The sequence below is a fragment of the Adiantum capillus-veneris genome, chromosome 11, assembly GCF_014529385.1.
Source record: "Adiantum capillus-veneris isolate H3 chromosome 11, ASM1452938v2, whole genome shotgun sequence".
Lineage (NCBI taxonomy): Eukaryota > Viridiplantae > Streptophyta > Polypodiopsida > Polypodiales > Pteridaceae > Adiantum > Adiantum capillus-veneris.
In genome coordinates, this window is record NC_140941.1 from 112,708,028 (window position 1) to 112,733,902 (window position 25,875).

The following is a 25,875-nucleotide window of genomic DNA, read 5'->3' on the forward strand; positions in this document are numbered from 1 at the left end:
TGCAGGAACTGACAGACGAAATGACTGTAGCATTTTGGTTTGATTGATCTCGAATAGACATGGTTGCAATAGGGGTTAGACAATCGGACATCGTTGAGGTCCCGATTGGACCTAGATGTGATTGCTAGCTACATTGCCGATAAATCATGGTCTAAGATCCGAATGAATGTTGAATGTCATGTGATGTCCTGTGATGTCGTGTGATGTGACTGTCGATTTTGTACATGTGCTAGATGTGTGTTCCTAGTACGTAGGTAATAACAGTAAGTGTCTGCTAAGACGGTTTATGGCTTTTGTCGGTTTTGTAGGCGTAATCGCGGTCGATTACAATGCTTTCAAGAGGGGGGTATGTCACAAAGTGATGATGTGGCGGACAACAGAAACCCTAATTTCTGCCAGAAACCCTAAAATTCCTGCAAACCCTAATTTCCGGAAATCGTGGAGACGGAATATTATTATTATTATTATTTTTTTTTTGTGGGAAATTTTGAGCGACGCAAATCTCAGCTTTTCGCTTTGATTTGGGAGAAAGAAAGAGAAAAAGAGAACTTGCTTTTTACTGACTCTCATTGAGAGAGAGAGAATCTGCTTTTGCTTTCAAGCTTTTGGGGCTCTGCTTTTGGGCATCCCTTGTAACCTTTAAATTAGTGGTGAGGGCCTCACTTCTCATAGCATTTGGACGCAGAGTCTGAGAGTGAATCCCGACCCACTCTCTTGTACTTTGAACTGATTAATATAAAAAGAAATACCGAAAGGGGCGCCAGTCTTTGGGGCCAATATCTCTAGGCACGGAACTCCGCCGGGCCAGTGCAAATCTATTGTGATCTGTGAATTGTTTTGAAGTGGTTATTTGGTGCTGTCGCGGTTGATTCTCGACTTGGAGTGTCCAAGTCTGTTACACCAACTATCGTGTAGCGCTCTCTCTCTCTCTCTCTCTCTTCAACTTTGATCTGCCAGCGCCCCACTTCTGCAGGCAAGTGCGTCCTCTGCAAGCCACATCCCCTGCACATCTCCTCATGCTCTATCACTTGCACACACCGCTTCTTGCTCATCAACATCTTCTGTGCGGTGATGGCTCCATTATCTCTCTGGAGTAGTGTAGGGAGTGAGGGCTGTTTTGTGGTTGTGTCCGGCTGTATTTGAGGAAGACAGACCTTTTTAGGTGGTATGAGCCATGTATGTGCCCACCCAGTAGGTTGGCATGAGGCCGGACCCTTGCTCCTAGGGTTTCTCGGGGCCAGTCTCTTATGTCTGTAGTTTCCCCTGATGTGTCCGTCCACGGACTAGATTTGGTCCTCTGGCCAGTTTATCAGTTTTTAGATGATGTGGCATATTTTATTAGAAGGCGCTCCCCTCCCCATTTCTGGATCGTGGGGTTTTTAGGCTGAGTTGGGCATATGGTGGGGCTCCCTACATTGGGACCCCTTGGCCCCTTGTATTCATTCATTCAATGAGTGCAGATTGTCAGTGTTTTGGGTCTACAACATTTTCTCTCTTCCTCTTTCTAGCGTTTTCTCATTGCAGGAGCTCTCTCTCTCTCTCTCTCTCTCTCTCTCTCTTTTTGCTACTGGAAGCGTTTTCTCTCTTCCATTGCGATTGCACTTCCCTCTATCTATCTTCTACTGTAGGTGCTGTGTGTGCAGAGATTACAGAGGTGTGCTGCCCAATGCCTGTGCGGTGGGCTGCCCTTTGATCGGAGGTTGATTCGGTGGAGTCTGTTGCGGTAGATCCGAGATCTGGTGGCTGCCCATGTTTGAGAGTAGGTCTGATCGCAGTTGCAAGCCATCCAAGTTACCTTTTCCGCTGCACCTTTGATGAATAGAAATCCTAAATTTTTACGGTTTTGGCATCTTGGTGTTCTGGTAGCCTTGTATTTTACATGTTTCTGTAATGTATTTTAAGGAATTTTCAATGGCCACATGAGGGTGTTGATATGTGTGTGAGAGAAGCTCACTTGGTTTGAACTTGGTGCTGTTATTAGGAGTGGAAACATGAAGCCTTCTAGAGCAGCTTTCTTATCCTCAGCCCTTCAAAATCTCTATGGCTGCTTAAACAAGGCAAGATGTGGCAAAATCCTAGTCGAGGATGTTGACAATGTGGCAAAATGTGGCTTATAATTTGTTATTCATAATTACTACTGTCGGTATGCAATGTAGACAATTTGAAAAATCTGGCAAGGTTCTTGTGCATGGGTAGTAATATTTTACCAAGAGAAATATGAATGTCCTCTTTTCAGTGCAGCATGATTTGCTATGAGCACTTTGTATAAGCACGTCTTTGTGTGACTCCATTGAAATGTTAAATATATATTTTTGGATAGAAACAGTTTACTTTTTCTATCCAGGATAGATAATAGGTTATACTGGTAGTAAATGTATACAAGCATACAAATCACTGTAATGGGTTTTCTAGATATAAAGCCTAATATATAGGATGGGCTTTTGCTTGTACAAAACATCTCATGTCTCTGCTTTCTTTGTTGCTTGACGATATTTGCAGAGTAAAGCAAAGGAGATGGTGGTTCTGGCTGAAAAAATGAGGGCGAAGTTATTGGCAGCACCAACTGTGCAAGCAGAGTCAACAGATGATGAAGACTTAAAATCACGTCAAGAAATGCAAGATTGGATGCTGAGTGTTGGTATAGCATCTCCTGTCACAAAGGAAACAGCTGGTGCTCTCTACCATCAGCAGTTATCCCGCCAGGTGCCTTTCTTAGTGCTGTGCTAGCCAGCCTGCAACACGTACACTAAGGTGTGGCCAAGTGTCAAATGGTTTTTAGGACAGCCTGTTTTGTTTCCACTACAAGATGGTCTTTGTATGGTCAAATTTTTGTCTGACTTTCTGATGGTGCCTATGCTTGGTCCTGCCGCTTGTGTGTGGTGCAATTTTTTGTCTTTTTTTGGAGGGGGGGATTATTCTCCTTAATGGCAGGAGCAAAACATGACAACTTAAAACTTTGATTAACTTAAAGAGAAACATTGATGGCCACTTACAAAATACTTTTATTTATTGTCTGATGACAATGCAGGCACGAGGAGTCATCTCCCCTTGTGTTGAGAATCTGGAAAAAGTGCATAAAAAAGAGCCAGAGCCAATATTATATGGCCAATTTGTAAGGATGCATGATCAGGAACATTCACTGCTAACTAGTTCTAGAAGACCAAAGTTTGTGAGGCATAGTCTTTTGAGTACCTACCACTGAAGATGGAGTTCCAACAACACTTTATTGTGTGTGACTGTGTGGGGATTTGTGTAGATGTTGTGTTGTGTGTTGACCTGAGCATCCTCAAGGACCCACAATACTCATTAATACAGACTTGTCTTTTCTCACAAAGGAGTGAGTGGCTCCTCTCTTGTGCAGCACGTGCTGCACCTTTGGAACAGTTGCAGCTAAACCAAAAGCCTTAAGGTAAAGCTTTAATATCTGAGGAGTATTTGCCAAGTCCTTGGACAAGGGGCAATTTGCGCCAGTTGACTACTCTCTACACTCCATCACAGTATGGAGTTGTCAAGCAGAAGAACCGGACAATTGTGGCGATGGTTCGAGGGATGCTTGAGCATTGATCTCTTCCTTGAGTCTATTGGGCAGAGGCTTGTTTTACTGCAGTCTATCAGTGTCCCACGTTAAACTGTAACCCAAACAAACCCCCCCCCCCCCAAAAAAAAAAAAAAAAAAAAAAAAAGACCCCACCCCACCCCACACACACACACACACACACACACAGAGAGAGAGAGAGAGAGAGAGAGAGAGAGAGAGAGAGAGAGAGAGAGAGAGAGAGAGAGAGAGTATCTCACTCTCTGGGCCCCTCCTCAAGAGGTCCTCTCTATGTTTGCGTAGTTCCAACAAATAGAGTCTAAGGCATCTCTGATCACGATATCTCATGACCCTAGAAAGTGGTTCAAAACCCTCTCTGAATAGACAATGGAAGCGGCCTCGTATCTTATACTATACTGGGCAATGATATATGTAGTGTAACTCTGTCTTGGGCTCCGTGTGACACAACTGACAAAGTCCTGGACTTGGCTGATACTTCTCTAAGCCTACCTATCTCATCTCTAGCTGGTGTCAGGATGTGCGCAACTGACCAATAGCACACCGTATCTCCTGAGATAGATGAGTATCCATCTATCCAGGTCTAATCACAAATCCATCCTCCATAAGCTGAAGATGCTCTCTCTAGAAAGCCATCTTGTACCCAACTCATGTGTAGGCTGTATCCATCTCCTCTTGGTATCCAACTGAGTCAAGTCCTGCCTTACGAGCCTCGTAATCACTGCCCGAGTGAGGGAGATGGAGGGTGCATCCAAAGAGTATTGAAATGGGGGTAGTTTGTCCATACTAAAACCATGCAACTGAAACCAAGATGCCATGTGTGCATACCAACATGACCTATCTCCCTGTGATGCCAGCTGTCGTGAAGACTCCAAGGCTAATCGAGTGTATCTATCTCTGGGGAGAGTCCAAGTGCTATGCATAAAGGAGACTGCTTGAGTAAGCACCTCCACTACCAACGGAGGGGCAGCAAGCTCCGCCCTAACAATCTCATGTGGTACTGAGGCCTTGGTCCTAATCATTCAAGAGATCATAGAAACCAAGGGTCTCTCCAAACATCTCCAACCATTAGCACTATCAACTCTGCTGTGATGGTCCACTGAGGGTCCCCAAACCTTATAGCATGGCGAAAGTGACTAGAGTGTCAAAGAGCGAGAGCTTTGTTTGAGGTTCCTGGAACTGAACATGCGAACACATCCTCTCTAGTCTCCCTAAAGCCGCGTAAGCTCTGGTCAATCTCGTCTCCGCTACTCTTTTCAAGGAAAATATTGGGCCATTGAAGACCATCCCGAGATAGGTATATGCATCTGTATACTCCACAGTCTCTCGACTATAAAGGTGGGAGCTGACCACGTGGACCCATTGTGCCTTGCACCGTTACCTTGGTCTTACCAAGGTTCACTGACAATTCACTATCCTGGGCAAATACATGCAATGCATCCAAATGACGTTGCATCCCCTTTGGAGAGTCTGAAATCAGCACAATATCATCAGTGTATAACAATAGCAAAATCCATGTGGCTGCTAGCTGAGCACCTCTGTTTCCCTCTCGCTCTACATAGTCTGAAAACTCATCCACATACATCCCAAAAAGAGTCGGAGATAGGGGACATCCCTGCTTCAAACTAATTGTGGAATGAACCATGTCAGACATGCCCTGAGCAGTGCGTACCTGCCCCACAACTGTCCTGCATAAAGCCAAGATCCCCATATCAGCTCTATGGGCCCACCCATGTCTTGCAGTCTGCGTATAAGTCTGGCTCTCAGCATTGTGTCAAAAGCTTTGTGGAAATCCACAAAGCTACAATAGATCCTTGTGCCATGGTATCTAACCCTCCTCAATAATAGCTCTGAGTGTCAGAATCTGGTCAAGAGTGGAGTAACCTCTCCTGAACCGTGCTTGCCCTGATGCACGTATGCCTTCTCTCTACCCATCTACTCAACTCTTGCTCAAGAATAGATGCATATAACCTAGCCAATGTTTGACCAACCATGACGGTGCGATAATTCCCGGGAAGCATGGGATCTCATGACTCGAAAATAGGCACAATTGTCGACATACTCCAAGTCGTAGGAAACCCTCATACATGGCTCGACTAAACATCATAGCAAAAGGCTCTGCAAGCATATCTTTGGCATGAATGAAGTGCTTTGCTACTAGACCATCATGATCCTGTGCTCTCCTTGTCTTAATCCCGTCTATGGCTCTCCTTACCCTCTCAGCAATAAAGAAAGTACAGGTCTTTGGGCATGTCTCTGGGGGGTCAGGCAAGGGTGGCTGCCCTGACGTTGTGTATAGAGATGTGGAATATTCCCCCCATGTCATTGTGGAGGTGATGGCGTCGGGTGATGGTGAGTGCTCATGGAATAACATCCATGCGTCGCGTGAATCCTGACTCATAAACTAGTACAGATCCTGCTCTAACTGAGATAGGTAGGCCCTCTTCTTTTGTCGCACTAGGCGGCGAAAGATATCTTGACTGTCTATGTGTGGTGATACCAGTGAGCACCTCTCTTTGTAGTCTGATCCTCGTCTCTCTACACTCCTCGTCATAGTCTGTCTCCCTTGTGAAGGTATACCGAGTGTGTGTGGAGACCCCATTCAAAATGGCCAATCCATGTGCAATCCCCATGTCTATCAGGTCTCGTCCATACTCAGTGTGGTCCTCGTCGTGTGAGAGTCTAGATATCTTTGTGACATCAAGCTCCCTCCGCATCTCCTTTGAAGTATCATGGAATATTGTTTGGTGATGGGCATTCCGAGCATTGAAGTCCCCCAGGATGATAATGCCATCATCCTTGGAGAACTCCCATATGTCATCATCCAAAATAGAAAAGGGGAACTGTCCTCTAGGTGATGCATACACTGGCGTACTAGGAGGAAAATACTAAATAGCAATGTAGAGGTATCTACTTGTCTCTGTCCTCAATTTCACCCAGATGTACTTCGCATGTTCATCCATGCGGGCTATATGTATCAATGGCTGCCAGCTCCTCTTTAAATAGAACTGCCACTCCTCTTGAGCCCCGTCCTGGATGGAGTCTGCTATCTGCTGTTGGGTTAAAGGCCCAAATGACTCCTTTTGTGTATATTTCTAAAGGTTACTAACCTTTGGCCAAGTTCACATTGAACTTGACCACTAACTTAAAAATGGTCCTATACTTTAATACAGGGAATGAGAGCCAAATTCATACTCTCAACTATTCCCCTTACGAAAACGTGCAGCCTCTCTCTCTCTCCTACTTCGATTTCTCACCCCCCCCATCTCTGCAGATCGCCTCCTCTCCAAGCCTCAAGCCTTGCACATCTTCTCGTGCTCTATCACTTTGTACACATTGCTGCGCACTCATCAACCTGCAAACACTGATTTTCAGCCAAGGAGGTCAACTTTCACGCGAGGTTTTGCAATTTTATCGCCAAAGGACTCGTTCCCGGACACTAGAGGGCTCCCGGCTAGTCAAATTGACCTAAAGCAGGCTGAAATTAGGTCAAAATCAGCAAATTACAGGTTATGACAAGAAAATACAGGTTTTGCAAATCATGTATTAAGGTGAGGGAACATCTTTACTAAGTCCCCGCTACCCGAAAACAAAGAAATTGCTGAAAAACAGGTGTTTTCAGCAAATTTCAGATTTACGCAGATTTTTGCAAGTGTATTTTTGATGCATCTACATTGAGGAAAGTGCAAATTGATGCAATTTATGCACATTTGATAAGTTTTGGCTATGTATGACCATTTGTGGCTCAATTTTTTGCAATTTGATGCTACAAATTGGAGATTTTGCTCATACATGCTTCTAAAGGTTGTGCATTAGCCTTATGTATGTCCTGTGAGGCTAAAAACAACTAAACATAAATTCACACGCTGAAATACCCTGTGTAGAAATTTTGAGAAATTGCTTTTTTTGCCTAAATTGACCCATTTTGCCCAAATTGCTCCTTTGACCATTTGGAGCTATAGTACACACTTCTGTGAGGTTATACTCCGGTTTTGGTGCATTTTGCCCAAAAATTCAGCGTATTAGCCCTCTTCTTCGTGCATCTATGGCCTCATCTTCTTTGGATGTGAAGAATCTCTTCGAGATTAGGAGGTTCGACGAAACAGGTTTCGACCTTTGGAAAGACAGGATCGAGGGAATCCTATTTCTTAAGGATTGTGAAGGGGCACTTGAACAAGTAAAGCCACAGAATATGTCGGATGAAGCATGGGTTAGGCTGAACAGGAAGGCAGTTACATACATCAAAATGACCATGACCGATGAGACAGTCATTGATTTGAAAGGTTTCACAAATGCTTTTGATGTGTGGGAGAAGTTAAAGGCGATGTATGAGAATACAACGTCTGTCAACCAAGTGCATTTGATGCAAAAACTTGTTGGCATGCAGCTAGATGAGTCCAAGAGCGCTGTAGAGCACTTGTCGTTGTTTACAAGTACTTTGTCACAGTTATAGGATTTAGGTTTGCCTCCTTTTGATGATAAGCTGAAAGCTATCTTCTTGCTTATGACCTTACCTGATTCATGGGAAACATTGGTGGTTTCATTGTCGAATAACCCCAATTTGACCATTGATGGTGTTAGGGGTTCTATCTTGAATGAGGAAATCGGGAGGAAAGCAGGTGGAGAGGGAGGCAGTTCTGCCAACATGGTTAGAGGCAGGACAGAGAAGAATAATGTCTATGCACAAAGGAGTAAGAGTAAGAGTAAGGAAAGGGGAAATGCCAGCAAAGGCAAGGGTGATGTGACTTGCTATCAGTGTGGCAGGAAAGGTCACCAGAAACCCGATTGCAGGTACTACAAAGCCGAGTTAGAACGGAAAAAGAATGGCGGAGACAAAAAGAAAGAGAAGAAGGAAGTCAAGACAGATGCATAGAATAGCTCAAAGGACAAAGAGAAGGCCAATGTGGCTTCTAGTGTTGTGATTGAGGAGCTGTCAGATGTAGAGGATATTTTGTGTGCCACTTTGTCAGATGATGATGCTTATGACCTTGATGCCTCTCTTAATGTTCATTCACAGGACATGCAAATCACCAAGAGTGATCTTATTGATGCTTTGTTGACTGTCAATGATGCATTATCCCAGACTTGGATAGTTGATTCCGGTGCTTCATTTCATGTGACTCCTATCAAGGAGTGTTTCTCTACTTTTGATGCAAGCAAGTATGGCCATGTATACCTTGGAAACAATCATGCATGTTCCATTGAGGGTATTGGCACTGTGCATCTCTCCATAGATGGCACAAATGAGCTTGTCTTGCATGATGTTAGATATGTGCTGGGAATCAAGAAGAGTCTGCTTTCTGTTGGTCAGATGGATATGCATGGTTACAACATCTTGTTTGAGAGAGGATCATGGAAAATGACTAAAGGCTCAAGGCTGATTGTAAAGGGCACAAAGAAAGGGACACTTTACTGCATGCATGGAAAGGCCGTGCTGGGCAAGTTTATTGCATTGGCTGAAATTAACTGTCACATGGAGTTGTGGCACAAGAGGCTTGGCCATATGAGCCAAAAGGGCCTTTCTAAGCTTTGTACTTTGAACAAGCTTGATGCTAAAGGCACAAAGCTTGACTTTTGTAATGAATGTCAATATGGCAAGCAAGTAAAGTGTTCTTATTACTCTGGTGTTTCGTAAATCTTGTGTGCTTGATCTTATACATTCTGATGTATGTAGCATGTCTACTAAGTCTATGGGAGGTGTATGCTATTTTTTCTCCTTTGTTGATGATCATTCTAGGAAAATTTGGGTTTATTTGCTTAAGTCTAAGGATGAGGCCTTTGCTGCGTTTAAGAAATTTCATGCATTTTCGACCACCCAAACAGGTAGAAAGCTAAAATGCTTGCGTACGGACAATGGGGGGGGAGTTCACAAGTGCTGAATTTAACAAATTTTGTGAAAATTTGGACATTAAGAGGGAGCTTACTGAGCCCCTCTTCTAATGGTGTGGCTGAAAGATTCAATAGAACACTTTGTGAGAGGGTGAGATGCATGCTGTCCACAGCTAATCTTTTCATGGATTTTGGGGAGAAGTTTTGAAAACTGCAGTGCATATATGCAATCGATCCCCTCACATGTCTTTGAAAGGTGACATCCCTGAAGAGGTTTGGTTTGGCAAGCCTGCTTTATATGATCACTTACGCATTTTTGGTTGCGAAGCTTTTGTGCATATTAGACCTGAGTTGAGAAGTAAACTAGATGCCAAGTCCATTAAAGGCCTTTTCCTGGGATATGGTGAAGAATGCGAAATGGGTTACAGGATTTGGTTACCTCAGCTCGAAAGGGTTGTGCATAGCCGGGATGTTGTTTTTAATGAGGCAAGGCTGCTTCAAAACAATTGTGCCTCAAAGCATGACGATAAAAGGGTCAAATTTCAGCATGACCAGCCATCTGTTAGGCCTATTTTTGACCCTCAGGATGCACCACATATGGCTGAAAATGTAGACGATCCAATGGTGTTTGAGCCAGATGATGTTGGGCAGCAAATTGAGGCTCCTGAAGGACATTTGCGGCCACGAAACAATGCTGAAAAAGGTGCTGAAAATGATGTACAGCAGCCCATTGTTGATGATTTTATCATGCTACCTGATGTAGACCCATTAACGGATAATGTGGATCATTGGGTGAGGCGGTCTACTGGACTAAGACGGACTGAGTAGATATGATCCCTCTTTTCATTACATTATGTTGACAGATGAGGGAGAGCCCCTTACGTATAAAGAGGCAAAGACATGTGAGCACAACGATAAGTGGGAGCTTGCGATGCAAGAAGAGATTAAAGCTTTGCATGCTAATCATACTTGGGATTTGGTGGAATTGCTCAAAGGAAGGAAGGCTATTCCTAACAAATGGGTGTATAAAATCAAGACAGTTGATGCAAAACCCAAGTATAAGGCAAGGTTGGTTGCAAAGGGATATGTTCAAACCAAGGGCATAGACTTTCAGGAAGTGTTCTCTCCTGTAGTGAAGATGACCACTTTGCGTGTATTGTTTGCCATAGTAGCTGCCCTTGATTTGGAAATGGACCAAATGGATGTACATACCGCTTTCTTGCATGGTGATGTGGAGGAAGAGCTTTACATGAAGCAACCCGATGGTTTTGTTATTCCTGGCAAGGAACATTTGGTATGTATGCTCAATAGAAGCTTGTGTGGGCTGAAACAATCATGTAGACAATGGTACAAGAAGTTTGACTGCTTCATGCTCAAACATTGTTACAAAAGAAGCCATGCAGACCATTGTTTGTATATCAAACGTGATGAGGATGGAAGCCCTAACATTCTTGTGCTCTATGTGGATGATATGTTAATTGCTGCAAAGAAAAGAAGCAGTGTTGATGCTCTTAAAGAGCAACTGAAATCTGCATTTTCAATGAAAGACCTTGGGACAGCTGAACATATACTTGGAGTGAGGGTTAGTTGGCAAAGGGACCAGCGCATATTGTATTTGTCGCGAGAAAAGTACATTGAAAAGGTGCTGGACAGATTTAACATGGCTGAAGCAAAGTCTCTTGGCGTGCCATTACAGCCATATGTCAAAATCTCCAAGGATGATTGCCCCAAGTCAAAGGAAGAAGCCAATGACATGCAAAGTGTGCCTTACGCTTCAGCTTGTGGTTCACTTATGTATGCTATGGTTGCTACTAGGCCTGACATAGCCCATGCAGTGGGAGTTGTGAGCTGGTTTATGGCTAATCTAGGTAGGTTGCATTGGGATGTAGTGAAGTCCATTATGAGGTACTTGAAAGGGACTAAAAACAAATGCCTCTGCTATAGTAAAGGACCATTGGAGTTGAAGGGATTTTGTGACTCGGACATGGCTGGTGATGTGGATACACGGAAATCCACAAGTGGTTATGTGTTTACTCTTGCAGGAGGTGCTGTTTCATGGTGTTCTAGATTGCAAAAGATTGTTGCATTGTCTACCACTGAGGCTGAATATATTTCAGGCAGTGAGGCTTCCAAAGGAGCCATTTGGTTAGCACGTCTATGCAGTGAGTTTGGTTTGCCTGCCAAGGCACCTATGCTTGGTTGTGATAGCCAGAGTGCCATATGTCTGGCAAAGAATGCCATGTTTCATGCACGCACAAAGCATATTGATGTGTGGTATCACTTCATTCGAGAAGTGCTTGAGGATGGCCTTATTACATTGGTTAAGGTCCATACATCACAAAATCCAGCAGATGCTCTCACTAAGTGCTTATCGAAAGCACATCATCAGCTATGCATACAGATGGTGGGAGTCACGTAGCTTAAAGGCGCCATTCTAACCTTTAAGTGGGAGGTTGTTGCATTAAAGGCCCAAATGACTCCTTTTGTGTATATTTTTAAAGATTACTAACCTTTGGCCAAGTTCACATTGAACTTGATCACTAACTTAAAAATGGTCCTATACGTCAATAAACGGAATGAGAGCCAAATTCATACTCTCAACTATTCCCCTTACGAAAACGTGTAGCCTCTCTCTCTCTCTCTCTCTCTCTCTCTCTCTCTCTCTCTCTCCTACTTCGATTTCTCACGCCCCCATCTCTGCAGATCATCGCCTCCTCTCCAAGCCTTAAGCCTTGCACATCTTCTCGTGCTCTATCACTTGCACACATTGCTACTCACTCATCATTTGCAAGCTGTCTCCCATGTGTATCAGATAACATGTAGCATGGACTGCTTACGCCCTTAGAGGCCTGATGTGTCTCAGAGTAGAAGATGATGTCCCTCCCAGTGAAATTATTCTCAAAAGCACCTACATCAAGGTGTAGAGGTCCATTACAATTCCAAGTAGCAGCTTTGAGTGTGGTCTCGCGCCATCATGCGAAGCGCCTCTCCATAATAACCATTCTTCAATCTCTATAGAAGGTCAATTTCCTTTCTCTCAAGCTGTCCTTTTCTCGGGCATAACTTCATTTATATGGGCAAGTTGTGAGAGTGTGAGGTCATTCCCAAGAAATATCCCCGTCTTCTTTAGTGTAGGATGCTTCTTCAAGAAGTTCGTCGCTTCCATTGAGGGGAAACAGATGATCAATGCTCTCTCCTTTGAAGTCTCTCCATTTCCTTCTCTCTTCTTTCCCACCCTCCATGCCTTTGTGTGAGTAGCCTCACTACCCATCATGATGAGAAGTTCCTTGACTTCCCCCTCCACATCATCACGATCTTTTAGACCGGTTACTCGTACATGTAAAGCTATAGTCTCCCTCCTTTGCTCTTCTTCTAAGGTCATGTTGATGATTGTGGGAGTGGGGATGGTTGTTGTTTCTTTTCCATTCCCTTTCTTGGCGACTTCTATCCATTTCTCGGCCTCATCCACCTTCCGTGTCTTCGTGATCACATCCACCCACGAGGACGTTTTTACCTCATGTTGCTTCTCTCCCTCCTCAATCTTCCGTACTTGTTCCTTCATGACTTTGAGTTCCTCTATCATTGAAGGCTGGATTTCTCCTGCAAGTCTACCGCTTGCTCTAGTCTTGGCAAGCTCTCATTTGAAGGCCGAAACCTCCTCTTTAAGTGCTTGTGAGTCCGCCTTAAATGCTTGGATTTCCGCGTGAAGGTCCTCTTTTGTAAGGTGCAGCGGAATGAATGTTGTTCTTTCTCAAGATGAGTGCTCCATAATGTGCTCAAGGTTCCTTTTTGTTCTTATGGAAGGGAGAGCCTTCCGTTCTTAATGAGAGAGTGCAATGATCATAAACAATGTCACGTGACACATCCCAACCCTATGTGTCCATGGACAAGCTACACCACATCAAGGTTCATCAGTTCAGTTAGTTTAGATTAGTAGTGATCTGGCACATTTGTGAGTCTATTCGTAAACCGTGCATGCCCAGTCACTTAGCATAGATGCATATCCTCCGGTTGCACACAGCATGATCATCGGAATTCCCATCAGAATCCATTAGCATCGGTTAGGGGAATTTTCGAGTGCATTTAGCCTATTTTTGGTTATTTTCACTTATTATTTTTAAGTGACTTTCCAACAAAAGTAGGTAGGGCAATTTTGCTAAGTTAATATATAAGCAAACCCAAGTTAGCACTTTCTGGTAGAAGAGGCAGCAGGAGCTTCCCGCTCAACAGGCAACTTCTCAGCGGTACCCCCCTCAGCACCATCGCCTTGCCTCTAACAGACTTGGCGTTTTCTTCATAGCAAGCCATCGCCATCGCCATTCCCCCCAGTTCCTTGGCGTTTTCCTTATCCAACCACCATCGCCAGAAAGCATCAAAGCCTAGCGGTTTTCTCCTTGACCACCTCAGCGTTTTTCCAGCATTTACTAACGCTAGCATCAGCAGCAGGTTCAGCGTTTTTCTTCATTGAATTCAACAGAGCAAACATCAGCCCTTGTAGCGTTTTCATCAGCAGATGCATATCAGGCCTAGCGTTTCCTGTTTCCAGCCATTCGGCAGCAGAAGGTCAGAAAATCACTAACGCTAGGACAGCAGGTCAGCGTTTTTGGTTTGCAACCTAAAAACGCAGATTTTCAGCATATGGAACAGAAGCAGATCAGCCCCCAGTCGGTTGCAGAAGTCCCCCCAACTTTAGCCAAGAAAACGCAGCCAAAACAGTCATTTTCAGCCACCAAAACAGTCCCCAAATTCAGCGATTAGAAGATCACAGATTTCAGCCATCAAGTCGTCGTCGTCATCACCGTCGTCGTCATCGGCATAGTCCCATTACATCAGTCCATTGCATACGCATTGTACACCTTTGTGCAATCAAGTAGACCACTCTCGCTGACGAGAGTGGGGCCTTCGGAGGACAACCTCTCGGGTGTCGTATCTCTTCTCTCTCCTTCTCTCAGTCTCATACACTTGCACGCACATTGTCCATTCGCTTTGTTCGTGATCATAGCACTCTCCATAAGACGGAAAGCTCTCTCTTTCCCTAAGAACTAAAAGGAACCTTGAGCAATAAAGATCACTAATCTTGAGAAAATACAACATTCATTCCGCTGCAACTTACAAACAAAGTGAATGGACACTGTGCGTGCAAGTGTATGAGACTGAGAGATAGAGAGAGAAGAGAAATACGACACCAAGACGTTGTAAAACCCTCCTCCGAAGGCCCCACTCTCGTTGGCGAGAGTGATCTACGATTGATTGCACAAATTGGTACAAAGTGGATGCATGTGACTGATGTAAGCCTAGGCTAGATCGATGACGACGACGGGGATGGCGAGACCGATCTAAGGGTTGAATTCTGCCGTGTTTGTATTGCTGTCCAAAAACGCTGCTGGCTGAATTCTGCTATTGCTGAAAATGCTAAGGAAAAACGCTGATTTGCTGGTCTTATGGCTGAAAATCTGCTACTGTTGTGGGGCTGAAATGGCTATGGAAAGAGGCTGAAAATGCTGTGTTTATGGACCTATGATCGATAATTTGGAATGCAAAGGGTCAAACCCCACTTTTATTGAGAGAGAGAGAGAGAGAGAGAGAGAGAGAGAGAGAGAGAGAGAGAGAGAGAGAGAGAGAGAAGAAGAAGAAGAAGAAGAAGAAGAGAGTTTTAACGTCGTAGGAAACTATGTCTCTTAAAGATCTAGTCGACGAGGAGCTGAACTCAAGACATGTTATTGAAGAGGGAAATGGCATAACTAATCTACCACACTTGGGTGATAGAAAGGTTATAAATGTTATATTAAACGTCTTCAAAAGGTCAAAATGACCTATGAGACCAAATTGATACAATCTTGGTGGATCTTATACAATGTCTGGGTACAAAATAAAATGAAGTAAAATAAAAGCTAAAAAGAACATCAGTGTTCGAGAGTAACTTCAATGTTCTCCATAGTGAGCACTCTGGCGACTCCTGTGTCGTGCTAGTATGGTGTGGATCCTCTGTCGTAGTCTCCGTCGGTATCGAGATGACCCCCTCATCCGGGGCGACGGGATCACCCTAACTCTTATCGCGTGATCAAGCAATGTGCCTTTGGTGCCGCTATACTGTGGGGTCTACTTCTCTGTCTATGACCGAAAGAAATCTGTAATTTGCTGCTTTAGCTGTATCTCCCTCTTTGAGCCCCTCCTCAAGAGGTCCTCTCTGTCTGCGTAGTTCTAATAAGTAGAGTCCAAGGCATCTCTGATCCTGATACCTCATGACCCTAGAAAGTGGTCCAAAACCCTCTCTGAAAAGACAATGCAAGCGGCCTCGTATCTCATAGCGCAATGACATATGTAGTGTAACTTTGTCTCTAGCTCTGTCTGACACAACTGACAAAGTCCTGGACTTGGTTGACACTTCCCTAAACCTACCTGTCTCAATCTCTAGCTGGTGTGAGGATGTGCATCACTGACCAATAGCACACCGTATCCCGTGAGATAGATGAGTATCCATGTATCCGGGTCTGATCACAAATCCATCCTCCGTAAGTTGAAGAAGATGCTCTCTATAGAAACCCATCTTCTCATGTGTAGGCTGTATCCATGTCCTCCTGGTATCGAAATGAGTCAAGTCCTACCTGATGAGCCTCGTAATCTCTGCCCGAGTGAGGGAGATGGAGAGTGCATCTAAAGAGTACTGAAATGGGGGTAGTCTGTCCATACTAAAACCATGCAGCTGAAACCAAGATGCCATCTGTGCATACCAACATGACCTATTTCCCTGTGATGCCAGCTGTCGTAAAGACTCCAGGGCTAATTGAGTTATCTATCTCTGGGGAGAGTCCAGGTGCTATGTATAAAGGAGACTGCTTGAGTGAGCGCCTCCACTACCAACGGAGGGGCAGCAAGCTCCGCCCTAACAATCTCATGTGGTACTGAGGAGGCCTTGGCCCTAATCATCCGAGAGATCATAGAAACCAAAGGCCTCTCACCAACTCTGCTGTGATGGTCCACTGAGAGAGAGAGAGAGAGAGAGAGAGAGAGAGAGAGAGAGAGAGAGAGAGAGAGAGAGAGAGAGAGAGAGAGAGAGAGAGAGAGAGAGAGAGAGAGAGATGATGATGAAATGAAATGATATATTAGCGTCTTCAAAAGGCCAAAATGACCTATGAGACCAAGCCGTTACAACATAGTGAATCTGAAACCATGTCCGGAATCAAAAGGAACTGAAACAAAATATAATGTGTAGTACAATGAAAGAAAAGGGGGGGGGGGGAGGGGTGAAGATATGGTGGAGATCCATCCTCATCTGCACTCTGGACGTCGAGAGAGTATGGCTCGAATCCTCTGCTGTAGTCTCCGTCGATGTTGTGTAGCTCCTCTCCTCAATCGCGGGCGTCTAGATCTCCCTAGCTCCAATGCTCGGTCTATGAGAATGCTGGTAGCGGTAGTATGAGTGCGGACAGAGCTCTGCAATGGTGGCTGCTCCTCTGGGGGTCCAATATCTAGTGAGAAATCTGTAATCTGTCGTTGGGACCGTCTCTCTCCAACTCTCCTCAGTAAAGTGTCTTTGTGCCTGTGTAACTCAAGTAGATACAGTCCAAGACATCTCTGATCCTCATAGCTCATGACCCTATATAGAGGCCCAAAACCCTCTCTGAATAGACAATGAAAACGGCCTCGTATCTCATAGTACACTGTGCAATGACATATGTAATATAACTCTGTCTCTGGCTCTAGATGACATAAGCGGCATATCCTGCTATCTGCTGGTATCCCTCTGAATCTGCCAGTCTCAATCTCGAGCTGATGTGAGGATGTGCGTATTTGGCCAATGGCACAATGCAAGCCATGAGAAAGATGTGTGTCCATATAGCTAGGTCGAATCACAAACCCATCCCCTGTGAGGTGGAGAAGATGCTCTCTATAGAAAGCCATCTTCGTGCCCAAATCCTGTACCGGCTCTATCCATGTCCTCCTCGTGTCCAGCTGGATCAGATCCTGATGAGTGACTCTAGTAATCTCCAGCCGTGTTAGAGACATGAAGGGTGCCTGTAGAGAGTAATGAAAAGGAGGCAGCCTGTCCATGGTGAAGCCATGTGTCTGAAAGCATGATGTCATCTGTGCATACCAGCATGATGTATCCCCCTGTAGAGATAGCTGTCTGGAGGACTCTAGGGCCAGCCTGGCATATCTGTCTCTGGTAGTATCCCATAGGCTGTGTACAAAGGAGACTGATCTAGTAAGCGCCTCAATCTCCATAGGGGGGGGCAGCTAACTCCGCTCGAATGATATCATGTGGTACGGACGCCTTGGCTCTAATCAATCGAGAGACCATTGATACCAAGGGCCTCTCCATACGTCTGCAACCATCGTGGCCTACAGAAGGTCCCCAAACCTGCACCCCATATAGCATAGTAGATGCAACCAAAGTATCAAAGAGCCATAGCTTTGTCCTAGGTTCTTGAAACTGAACCTGCGAACACATCCTCTTAGTCCTCTCAAAGCCGCATAAGCTCTAGTCAGTCTAGTCTCTGCTGCTCTTCTCAAAGAAAATCTCGGCCTAGTGAAGACTGCCCCCCAGGTAAGTGTACGCATCTGTATACTCCACAGTCTCCTGACCATATGTGAAAGTAGGTGCTGATTTCCTGATCCACTGTGGTGTGGTGTTAAACACCATAACCTTGGTTTTACCAAGGTTTACACACAATCCACTATCCTCTGAAAAACTGTGTAGTGCATCCAAATGTCGCTGCATACCCTCTGGTGAGTCAATATCAACACAATATCATCAGCATATAACAACAATGGGATCCACATCCTGCCAGCTGGGCACCTCTGTCACCCTCTCTGTCAATGTAATCAGACACCTCATCGACATACATACCAAATAGAGTAGGAGACAATGGGCAGCCCTGTTTCACCCCAATAGTAGAGTGAACTAAATCAGATACCCCTTCCGGAGTGCGTACATGTCCCATCACTGATCTGTACAAAGCCATAATGCCCCAGATCAACTATATGGGCACCCCCATCTCCTGTAGTCTGCGCATCAATCGAGCTCTCGGTACCATGTCAGATGCTTTGCGGAAATCCACAAAGCTACAGTAAATCCGTCTCCCATGTGACCTGCCCTCCTCAATGATCCCTCCTGAAACTGGCCCGACCCTTTGCCCGTACCCCCTCATCCTCTGCCCAAATACTCAAGCGCTGCTCAAGAATGTATGCATACAACTGTGCCAATGTGTGTCCAACCATAATAGTGCGGTAGTTCCCAGGCTCTGTAGGATACCCTGCCTTGAAGATAGGCACAATAGTAGACAACCTCCAAGTCTCAGGTAACCCCTCACACATGGCACGATTGAACAACACTGCAAGAACCTCCATTAGCATATCCCTAGCATGTATGAAGTGCTCCGTTGCTAGACCGTCATGATCATATGCCCTCCCGGTCCTCATCCTGTCAATGGCCCTCTGTACCATCCCAGTGGTAAAGAAGGTGCTCGTAGCTGGGAGAGATGGTGACACAGCTGCCAGATTTTGTTAATGGTCCCTTGCAAAAAGCGGGAGGGATGAGAGAGAGAGAGAGAGAGAGAGAGAGAGAGAGAGAGAGAGAGAGAGAGAGAGAGAGAGAGAGAGAGAGAGAGAGAGAGAGAGGGATGGTGACACAGCTGGCAGATTTTGTTTATGGTCCCTTGCAAAAAGCGGGAGGGATGCTAGCATTAGTTGATATCTATTGCTTATTCAACCGAGCCAGGGGAACAGGTATGCTATCCTTGGGAATACGAGTAGCCTTTTTTTTTTTCTCCTGCCACGAGATTGATTGAGTTGCATGCAAATTAACACTCTCATGCACGAAATTTTTTTTATGTTCTTTCAGAGCTCATCTCTCCAGAGGACTTGCTTCGTGCATGTACGTTATGGGGGAAAATTGATGTGTAAGATTTTGGCGTCTTAATAGTGTCAATCCTTAATCAGGGTTTTGAAAGGCTTCTTTCTTTATGTTCTTGATTTCTTTGGATACAATCAGGCCTGTTGTTCTTCGACGGTTTGACAGTGGTGTGATGGTTATTCAGTCGAAGTCACAGAGCGATGATGAGGTGATCTCTCTCTCTCTCTCTCTCTCTCTTCTCTCTCTCTCTCTCTCTCTCTCTCTCTCTCTCTCTCTCTCTCTCTCTCTAGTTTAATTTATTATCCTAGTTTAGTTTATTTTGTTAATCTGACTTTGTATCAGATACACCGCATTGTAACTTTTTGGTCTCATAGGTCACTTTGGCCTTTTGAAGACGTTAATATAACATTTCATTTCATTTCATTTCTCTCTCTCTCAAAGGAGGACTTGGACCATTGTATTACTGTAGCAAATTACAAGAAGCCCAAAGGCATTACATAAGCCCGTAGGCATCATAGTAAATCGGAACTGGCAGTTAAAACACTCCCGAGATATAAGAAGGATAACAAACCATAGGGGAAAAACTACCATGATAGAGAGCTACAAAAGATGGCGATACATCAAAGACTAGGGTCTAGGGAGTGGAGGATGACTATAAAAACGAGCTGAAGCAGACACAGGCCACCCGAACTTGCGATGAAGAGGCGGGATGCTTGAGAGAGAGAATAAGAAGAGGAAACTTGAATAACCTTTCTATTACCCAAGTGTGGTGTATTTCTTATCTGAGTTCCCTCTAGAGTAAATAGGTCTTGAGTTCAAGACTTGTCACATAGACTTTTAGATCTCTTTCTCTTCTTCTCTTATGTGATGCACATTCAGATGCTGTGTGCATGTGCTGGGGACATGCAAGCAGGTGAAGGTGCATGTGTATGTGGTTTAAAGAGGTCTTGGATTGTTGAATTCATTGCAGGTTTTTTCGAGGATTAAGTCTCTGCTAATAAGGACAACGGAGTTCACAAAGGTTGGGATCAGCGCAAGTGAGGCAGCAAGAGCCTTGGGTATGGCACCTGCTCTTGCCAAGGAACAACTTCTTGCTGCAGAGAGTAAAGGTAAGCCGTCCTTTTGATCACAAACTTTTAGGCTGTAGTGTTTTTCTATAATTTGACATTGTGTGAATGTTGTGCTTGTAAATGTTGTCATGTAGGCGATCTGTGTCGCGACGATGGCCCTGATGGGTTGCGATTTTTCCTCAACTTTTTCAGAGAGTTGGTGATAGAAAGATTTGTAGATACTTTTTGAAAGAGATTTCTTTACAGGGTCCATTTATACACACATATCCTGTTCCATTGTTTCAATGAGCTGCAGAGACAAGCTTCATTGAATACTCCATAAGCTTATCAAGAATTTCTGTGAGGCTTTTTTTGGCCGCTGCTGTAAGTAAATTCCAGGGTTGTCATTATAGTTGGAGTACAAAAGAGTGCCTGGAACACTCTAGGCTCCCTTGAGAGATTGTAGCAAGGAACTTGGGTCTTCATAGTTCAACTGTCAAATTAAGAGCTTTCTTGCTACACAAATTGGGTGCCAGAAGCATTGAGGCCTGGTTTGAACTCTGTACCTTGTGGCATTCACTCACTTGCATGAATTACCCAATGTACAGTGTTTTCTAATGGGATATCAAGCTAATGTAATTGGCTCAAAGAAAGTTTTTTTTTTCTTTTTGGGGAAATGGAATGCAAAGTTTGTATTATGTTCAAATAGGGGATTTGACAAAGTTTGCCAACATGGATGAATGTCCATATTGGCCTTGCAACACTGAAATTTTTCATGCTTCGCAAATCCATCTTGCCAAGCTATATGTGAACACAAATAACGTCTTTGTATATGACTTGTTTTTTAGGTTAGGTAGCAACAAATGTCTCGTATGTAGCAAACCTAATATCATAAAATATTTCTTGGATGAGAAATTAACTCTTGTCAGTTGCAAGTAGAGAGTTTACACGTTGTAAATCAAAGGCTTTTGAAAACCGTTAATCTTTAAAGATGCATTAAAGAAATAGCAGATCTGTAAACAACTTGCATAGTGATAAATAATGCCCGTCTTAGGGCTTGCATCATCACTAGTGAACTTAAATGCTTGTGTAGTGTTGCCTAAACGTGGCAGACTACTTGAATCGTAGAATCGATAGCAATAGAAATTAATACACTTAATTGAATTGATTGATCAGGGGATAGAGGCTATAATATATTTGGTACTTGCTTGACATATACCAAGGAATATATGGTTTGGTTAAAGTTGTTTGCTCTTGTGACCTGAACATTATGCATAATTTGAATGCAAGAAAATCAATTTCTAAAGGATTGAGCCATATTTCGGCTTACCCTAGAGATCTTCATCTTGCCCTTTCAACTTTGCTTCGTTGTTTGATCAATTTGGTCAATATACTCTGATTGGAGTCAACAATCCATTGGAATTAATCACATAGGTGAAAAAATGCTTTCTTAACAAAATTGTACAACCCTCACCACAATGGCTCTCTTCCAATTGTCTTCGATTCATCCATAGATGGGTCATTGTTTCCAAAATCTTTCATAGAAATGGTTTATTGTTTGGCTTAATAAAGTTTCCAATAGCTCCAATATCATGTGTAAAAGGCTTGTTTAGTTTGTAGCACTCATGGGTACAAAGTTTGTCCCTTATACACTCTCTCCTACATTAATTTTTTCTACCATTCTTAATCACTATAGTGGTATTGATTACTCTCTTGATACCATAATACTACATGTTTTTTTTTTTACTTACACAATCTGTAAACTATGAGTCCAGATTCATTTTGATGCTTCTAATGGTATCTACATAGAAATTATAAAGGGTATCAAATCATGTCTTAGTTTCATTCTCTTTGAATTTGTGCTGAGAAATAGAAAATCTATAAAGATTTCTTGAAAATTAATTCCAATTCCTTATAGGTCTATGAAGAATTATGTACCTCTTGTTTCCAATTTTGATCTTGTAGTAAGGCTATTATTTCATACGGGCCTTACTATAGTGGTCTTAAATTCACCGACCAAACAATCTTAAAGAGGCCTATTTTGCCTTTTACATTAGACTGCTTGGGTATCTTTCATGATGATTTTTACTTATTAATTTGAAAGTTTTTAGAAAGAGATGATGGAATTTATGGAATTGGTCAACAAAGAAAGAAAAAGTTATTATATATGACATTGATGCCATTCCCATGAAAGAGATGATGGCCTTTTGATGGTGAACAAACAAACAAAAAATGTACTATTAGTTACTTTTAAAGTAAAATACTATTTAGGAACCTTTAAGGAACTCATTTCCTCTTTGGGATTCCATGATGTGTTTAATTGAAAAAACTTTAGCTTTATCACAAAAAACCTTTTCAAGATAGTAGCTAGTCGAATAATTTTTAATTGTGACATGTATAACACATGATAGACTCTTTAACACCACATGTACACGTCTCCAAGGATAATAGAATCTGCTGTCTTGTTTATATGGATGCAGGTGAAAATTCTATCTTTGCTTAAAGATGACTAGTTTTAGCTACAGTTTGGATAATGAGGATACAAACCTAATCCATCCATAAAATCATATTTTGTCCTGATGTATAGGATAATTGGAACGTTTCTTCATTCTAAATATATTGTAAAAGAAAGTTTCAAATGCGAAAAAGGTTTTGTGCCAATGCATTCTTGTTCTCCAGAGCAAGATGTCCTTTGAACATAGTGATCTTTTGTGTCAGTATTATTTTTTATACAACACTCAAGAGGCTGAAAGCGTGTTAGATCTAACTTGAATGGATGGTAAAAGTGCATTGGATGTGGCACAACTAACGATAAGCATGAAGGTGCATTCATAAGCTGGGAAGATGAAAGAAGTGGAGGGCAATCGACTGTGGGTGAATAGCAAGGAGGAGAGAAGAAGTAGGGATCTAGGAAAGATAGCCAAGTCTTTGTGTCTATTTGAGATCAACCAAACAAGCTAAAAGTGCACGACAAATGCCTCTACAGGGTTGGAATCTCACATATTAACCATAAATTCCAACCGTCCTTCCCTACTTCTATAGTCTGAAGATGACTTTTTGAGCTTCTTATGCATAATATGTGGCTCAACTACTTTTTTCTATCCACAACAAACCATGCAAAAACATCAACTATGATCCACTTAAATGCTTAGAGACCTAACTAAATTGCAAATTTCCTCGACTATACATGGATGACCACTATAGAAAACCTTCAGGATGAAACACCTCCAAAGCTTAGTTAATGCATTGAAGAGATCTTGCCCATGTGGTTGCGGAAGGGTATTAAGGGAAAGATTTGCAAATTCAAGAGTTGAATGTGCTAGCTACAAACTGTACGCTTGATTTGCACTCATGGGGTTGAAAACACAACAACCTTGGATTTGTTGGATGGAGAAGAATTTGGTCATGGTGGGACACCTAATGGGTAGCAAGAGAGTGCCTTTAATATCGGTAGGAGTGGAGGGAAATGGACTATCAAGAGGGCATACAAGGACCCAAAAATATCCATCTCTTGTGGATATGCTCTAAGGCCATGCCATGTTTTGGAGCTTTCGATTGGAATGTTCTATGGATTCTTATGGGATGTTCTAAGGAAGTTGTTGAGTTTTGCACATATGTTGACTACATGTTCTATGGATTCTTATGGATGTTCTAAGGATTTTGTTAACAAAAACATGGTTGTTAGAATGGACAAACTTGCCATCATGTATTTGGGCATGAAGAAAGAAATTATGGTGTTAGTGGGCACATATAAATATAACCTACAATGAGAGAATACCAAGTTTCCTCACTCTAATCAAATAATATGCCAAACACAACAAAGAGATAACTTGTCATACCCAACATGCTACTTAAATAGATGATAGATATTTGCTGCCATGAACCAAAGATACATTAGGTAATGAAAAAGCTAAAGCAAACCAAACCAATGACAATAAGATGAATAGTAAATCTGAGTTGATTTGCACGATTAAAGTAGAAAATTGAAAAATAACCATTGGCTTGAAACTTGAAAGAGAATGAAAAGGTTCATATCAATGCCATGCAAAGGGCCTTGGATACCAAATCATATCAATTTGTTTAAATATCCAAGGGAAGGTCCTTTAGCTTGAGCAACCATGAAAGTTTAGGCCAATTTTTGTTGATCTATGTGTTGGGTTGTGCTATGTTGAATATGGGGATATGTATTTATCTAGATATTTGTGCATGAAAACTTTGCACAATGGAAAGTGGCCCTTACAAGTGGATTAATAGGATGATATACCAAATTTATAAGAAATTTTGGGCCAACTCCAATTGAGTGGTGTTATTGGTGCTCTTCAACAAACAATAGAGTGCATTGAATTATAAGGGAGTGATGGAATTCAACCATAAAACATGATAAACATGTGCACTCTCAAACACAAGAGAAATGTTGGGTCAAGTCATGCTGCTCCATGTATTGGTTTGTGAAACATTGGTAGGTAAATAGATGAGAGGTAGCTAGTCACGGACAACATGCTACTTAAAAGAAGTGGTACCTTTTTTTTTTCCATGAAGTCAAGGTACATGAGGTGTTGACCAAGACGGTCCTTGAGTAGCCAAGTTATTCTAGGTCAATTCCTGCTAATGTATGTGTTGGTTATGATTTTGTGGATATGAAAATTATGTATATTAGTTGGGGTGTCTTTGTGTGCAATGTAGATAAAGGCAAGAGATGCCAGAATGACACTACTAGTCACATACAAACTGTTGGTTCACATAGGTAGCACCTATATGTTGGGTGGGTTACACTCAACGGCTTCCTTCTCTGGCTGCATGACCATGTGGATTCCATAAATGCTATGTTGGGCCTATGTTGGGCCGAGTGTTGCTCATTATGAAATTGCAATAGGTTAGATCGGGTTTGGATATAAAGGTTTGCATAATGTGGAACATGAACATGCCCATTCCCAAGTATGTGGATCTAAATATGGGTAGTATTGGCACCTTTCGACAAGAGTTAGTGTTTGATCATTTCCAAATGCCTGTTACAAAGGTCACAGAATTGGTCACTCGAGGTAGAAGTTGTCCGCAATCCGCTAATCAAGACAACTTGGAGGCGTGCCACCGGGGATGTCAAGCCCTTGGCGGATGAAACCAGGTCAGAAGTAAAGACCGACGACTAGGATTTGACTAGCTAGGAGATGGGTTGTAATGGAATTTGCCTATTCAATTTGAGAGTAGTGGAATTTAATGAGAGTACTTTCAAGAAATGATTTTGTGAGCATAGTGGGTAGACATAATTGAAGATAGCAACATAATTATAGCAATTAGTTAACTTGGCATGGACAATACTTTTGCAAGAGAGATAATTTAGAGAACATGACAACAGTTGAGGACTGGATTTATGTGGAGCCGGTCCCCCCTCCAATAGGCATTTGTATTATGATTTCTCCCATAAAGAGAGACTTGTTACAATACATTCTTTGTGTTCCTTGTGACCTAGGTGAAGCAATGAAGATGGAAAGCTTCATGCATCACCATCATAGCATAACCTAAACTTGAAGAAAGCTTTAACTATACCAAGCCTCAGTCCTAAGACCTCAAACACCTTCGAAGGTGGAGAG

General features: G+C 42.9%; 1 protein-coding gene across 1 annotated transcript in view; it reads left to right on the top strand.

The window, feature by feature from the left end:
- Nucleotides 1–20,952, top strand: part of LOC147447847 (EAP30/Vps36 family protein) — a 90,666-nt gene extending 69,714 nt beyond the window's left edge. The window contains exons 2-7 of the mRNA XM_086523659.1: nucleotides 2,500–2,703; nucleotides 19,018–19,111; nucleotides 19,227–19,284; nucleotides 19,377–19,446; nucleotides 20,209–20,347; nucleotides 20,443–20,952. Of these exons, the coding sequence (XP_086379785.1) occupies nucleotides 2,500–2,703; nucleotides 19,018–19,111; nucleotides 19,227–19,284; nucleotides 19,377–19,446; nucleotides 20,209–20,347; nucleotides 20,443–20,537 (660 nt within the window). The 3' untranslated portion in view covers nucleotides 20,538–20,952. The remainder of the gene's footprint in view (nucleotides 1–2,499; nucleotides 2,704–19,017; nucleotides 19,112–19,226; nucleotides 19,285–19,376; nucleotides 19,447–20,208; nucleotides 20,348–20,442) is intronic.
- The last annotated feature ends 4,923 nt before the right edge of the window (nucleotides 20,953–25,875 follow it).